This window comes from Psammomys obesus, unplaced genomic scaffold, assembly GCF_907164565.1.
Source record: "Psammomys obesus unplaced genomic scaffold, mPsaObe1.curated_primary_1811, whole genome shotgun sequence".
NCBI lineage: Eukaryota > Metazoa > Chordata > Mammalia > Rodentia > Muridae > Psammomys > Psammomys obesus.
In genome coordinates this window covers 24320105-24324130 of record NW_026592890.1, presented here as the reverse complement: position 1 = coordinate 24324130, position 4026 = coordinate 24320105, and the positions used below count along the sequence as shown (strand labels likewise).

At 41.7% G+C, this 4026-nt stretch overlaps 1 protein-coding gene across 1 annotated transcript in view; it reads left to right on the top strand.

The window, feature by feature from the left end:
* Ak9 (adenylate kinase 9) overlaps positions 1-4026 on the top strand; it is a 114192-nt gene that overhangs the window by 86431 nt on the left and 23735 nt on the right. Inside the window, exon 30 of the mRNA XM_055615878.1 lies at positions 3704-3910. Within this exon, the coding sequence (XP_055471853.1) occupies positions 3704-3910 (207 nt within the window). The remainder of the gene's footprint in view (positions 1-3703; positions 3911-4026) is intronic.

Genomic DNA, 4026 nt, shown 5'->3' with positions numbered 1-4026 from the left:
ACACACACACACACACACACACACACACACACACACACACACACACACACATATATATATATATGCTTTTTTCTACATTCTTCTTGGAGTCAGTATTATGATTTATAGCAATATGGGTGTGTCTTCTAACACGTTAGCATCCTTTATTTCACACCATGTGTCTGAGAACATTAGAAACCGCAGAGGAAAAGGCTTCCTCCTTGTTTGTAATATGCATGTGTTTGAGTTAAGAGGGAAATTGCTCTACTTTTACATTTCTCCGATTTCTCATCAAACCCCACCCACCTACTCCTACAAGGCCACACCCTTTAATCCTTCCCACACAGTTTCACCAAATGGGAACCAGGATTCAAACAAAGGAGCCTTATGGGCTCATTATCATTCAAACCACCACAGACAGCCTGAGAGGATGGAGTGCAGTAAAACTGATTAGGGTGGTCCTGCCAGCCCCTCGGTGTACCAGTGGCATGTGCCTACCCTATAAAAAAAGGCTGTAGATACTTTCTAAAGAAATTAAACAAACTGACTAGAGGTACCACAGGACGCTGATTGGTGTCTTCCATCTCTTGGGCAAGACCCAGACTTCCCGCCTCTTCTCCTCCCCACATCTTAAATTTAAATATGATACGACATTACTTATATCCAGAGAGCTCTGATTGCTCTAAATCGGTCAATTTAGTCTTCCATTTATGAAAAAAAATAAACATCAAGGTGAGATTGCCATATTTTTGAGAAAAGTTATGAGAATAAAAAATTCTGTGAATGAACAGAAGAGTTGGTCAAAAAATTAAGTTGCTATCCAGGGAACATCAGTGAACACTAAAAGAGTTCTAATTTTTCTCAGAAAGTTACCAGAAGAAACTTGTACCCTGAAACAAGCGCTAGTGCTGGTGAGGTGGCTCGGTGGGCAACGGCAGCTGCCACCAAGCCGAGAAGCTTCAGTTCCATCCCAGGACTCATACGGCGGAAGGAGAGCACAGGCTCCTTCAAGCTGTCCTCCACCGTCCGCACATGTGCCCCAACACAGAACAAAACTAATTAACTAATTTAACTGTGATTTTACAAAACAGGATGCTGGGGCTGGAGAGACAGACGACTCAGAGGTTAATTTAAGTGAGTGCTGGCTGCTCTTCCGAAGGACCCAAGTTCAATTCCCAGCACCCACACAGCAGCTCACAACTGTCCGTAATTCCAGTTCCAGGGGATCTGACACCCTCACACAGACATACATGCAGGCTGAACACCAGTGTGCATAAAATAAAAATAAATTATTAAAAAAAAAAAAAACCAGGATGCTGTGAAAAGTCAGAGAGAAAAAAAAAGTTCATGAAATCTAAAATTATTTAAAATAAAGGTAAATAGAAGAGTAAACAGAGAACGAAACTGCAAGGACTAGGAAAGAGCTAGGAATCTATGGGGTCAGCCTAGAGGGGGAAGGTCTCCCTCAAGCTGGAGTTCAGAAATGGGGGGGGGGGGGCTTTAAGAAATACTGGAAGGAAATGGAAGACAGCAGTATGTCCCGGCAGAGCTTACGTGATGTCAAGCAGAACATCCAAAAAGAATGGGCATTAGACAAATCTGCATGAAATTTAGAATGGCAAGCATAAAAATGTGACCACAACCATTTCTAAAGCTTTTGTTTTTTGAAGAGTGTGGTAGTGCATGCCTTTATCCCAGCACTCAGGAGGCAGAGGCAGGAGGATCTCTGTGAGCTTGAGGTCCTGATTTATATAGTGAGTTACATCCAGAGCTCATGATGATGGTGATGATGATGGTGATGATGATGATCATGATGATGATAAATAAAAATTAGACGGTTCCTATGAAGGAATGAGGACAGGATTTTTTTTTTTCAAACGTCTTACTAACCATACTGATGACAGATAACAAAGATAATGTCTCTAAAACCCTAAGTCAAGTCATTGTCCAGTCTGAAAGTCTGTACCTCTAAGAAAATCTGTTTCTAAAGTGTGGGGGTAAACGGGAAATCTTTTCAGATATTTAAGATCTTTGAAAACTAGCCTTTTACATTCTTCCTAAGGAATAGCCAGTTGATACAGTGGTTGCTGATCCTTCTGCCCACAAGCAAACAACAGGAAACAAATAAAAAACCCCTGGGAAGGCAGGACTGAGGGGAGAAACACGGCAGGTAGATGTGGAGAGGACTAAAATGGGGCGTGGTTTTGACTAAGGTGAAAAATGACATTGACCTGGACATAGACATGGTGCCGGAGACTGCATTATGCTGTGGGTCTCTGTCGGCATGGTGGTGGATGAAGGCTCAGTCATTAAGGTGAGTGGGTTCTGTCCATTGGATTTCGTTTTCAGAAGCAATCAAAAATTGTTTTACATTGTAAGTGTCAGTTTGTACATGAAGGACTAAATACTGAGCAACAGTTAGAGGGACGATGCATACATACAATGATTTGGAAACAATTTGGTAAACTGAGGAGAAGCAAGGAAGAGTCCTGGAGAACCCCAGCATATGGATAGATGGCGATGCAATGGGCAATGAGCAAATTTGGAGATAGTAGTTAAGATGATAAGTACTCAGTTACAAAATTAAGACTAGAAACAAGACTAAAACCAAAAACTAGAGAGAGAAAAGTAACGTTAGTTACCTCCCTAACTATCAGCAGGAAAGTCAAAACCTCACAAGCATCGCACTACTGCTTTCTAAACTGATTCTTAAACCACACTTTAAAATAGAGAAAACCCAAATTCATGATATTGTGGGACACTATGGGGTTGTTAAAATATTATTAACAATGAAGTGTATATTCTGTTATGGAAAGATATTTATGCACGTTTCCAGCTTTCAAGGCAATTCTATAGAAAAAAAATATCCTACTTATATTTAAAATAAAATAGAGCTATGACTGAGGAGGAACTCAGTAATTCTCTTTTCACTGTGTAGACTGATGATTTTCCACGTATTAACTCATCCGGAGCTCCCCCAAATCCTGTGAGATACTATTTTAAAGATAAGGAGAAACTGATCTTGTTCCAGTTGGCAGCACAGTTGGTAGTATTTTATTTTTGCTGAGCGGCATTAAATATTATCTTTAAAGACTATCAAAAACATATACTATGACAACTGTGGGCATAAATAGCATTAAGAATAGTCTATTTGCTTCTGGGACCATCACAGTATCAGTCTTTTTTGTTTGTTTTGTTTCTATTTTTCAAGACAGGGCCTCTCTCTGTAGCCTTGGCTGTCCCGGACTCGCTTTGTAGACCAGCCTGGCCTCAAACTCACAGAGATCCACCTGCCTCTGCCTCCCAGAGTGCTGCGATCACAGGCGTGTGTCACCATGCCCAGCTCAGAGTCTTTTGTTTGTTTTATTAACTAATTTGTTTATTCAATTTACATTTCTGTCATAGGCCCCTCTTTTCTCTCCTCCCATTCCCGCCCTCCCTCCCACATCCCCTTTCCCCAATTCCTCAGAATTCCACACACTCCAGCTCATCTAGTCGAATGAGGACTGAGTTCATCTTTGTCCCCCATGGCCTGGCCATGCCAGTGATATCCCCCACTCCCCTCACTAACCTTAAAGACATTACATTTCTGGGTGTCAGTCATTACTTTCTTACTGCATTGCCCACGGATATGAGCTATTACAAAATATCCCCAGCGATTTGTCAACAGTATCATACTCAGCAGAGTTTATGCAGAGAGCAAAGGGACCATTCTCTTCCTCAGGGGACTAACAAAGAAGAGGAGGACTTTAGCGACGAGGATCATGACGAAGAGGAGGATATTGAAAACATCCTTGAGGAAGAATTTCCAAAAGACGAGGAAGAGATGAGCGAAGAAGACGAGGAACAGGAAGGAGACGCAACTGAGCGCCTGAGAACCGAACTGGGGGAAAAGTTTGAAACAGACAACAATAATCTACAGCTGATACAGGTTATGACCTTCCCTTCAGTTAAAGAGTAACGATTTGGAAATGCAAAGAGGGTAATTAGGTTCAGTGTCTGTGTGTGTGTGTGTGTGTGTGTGTGTGTGTGTGTGTGTGTGTGTGT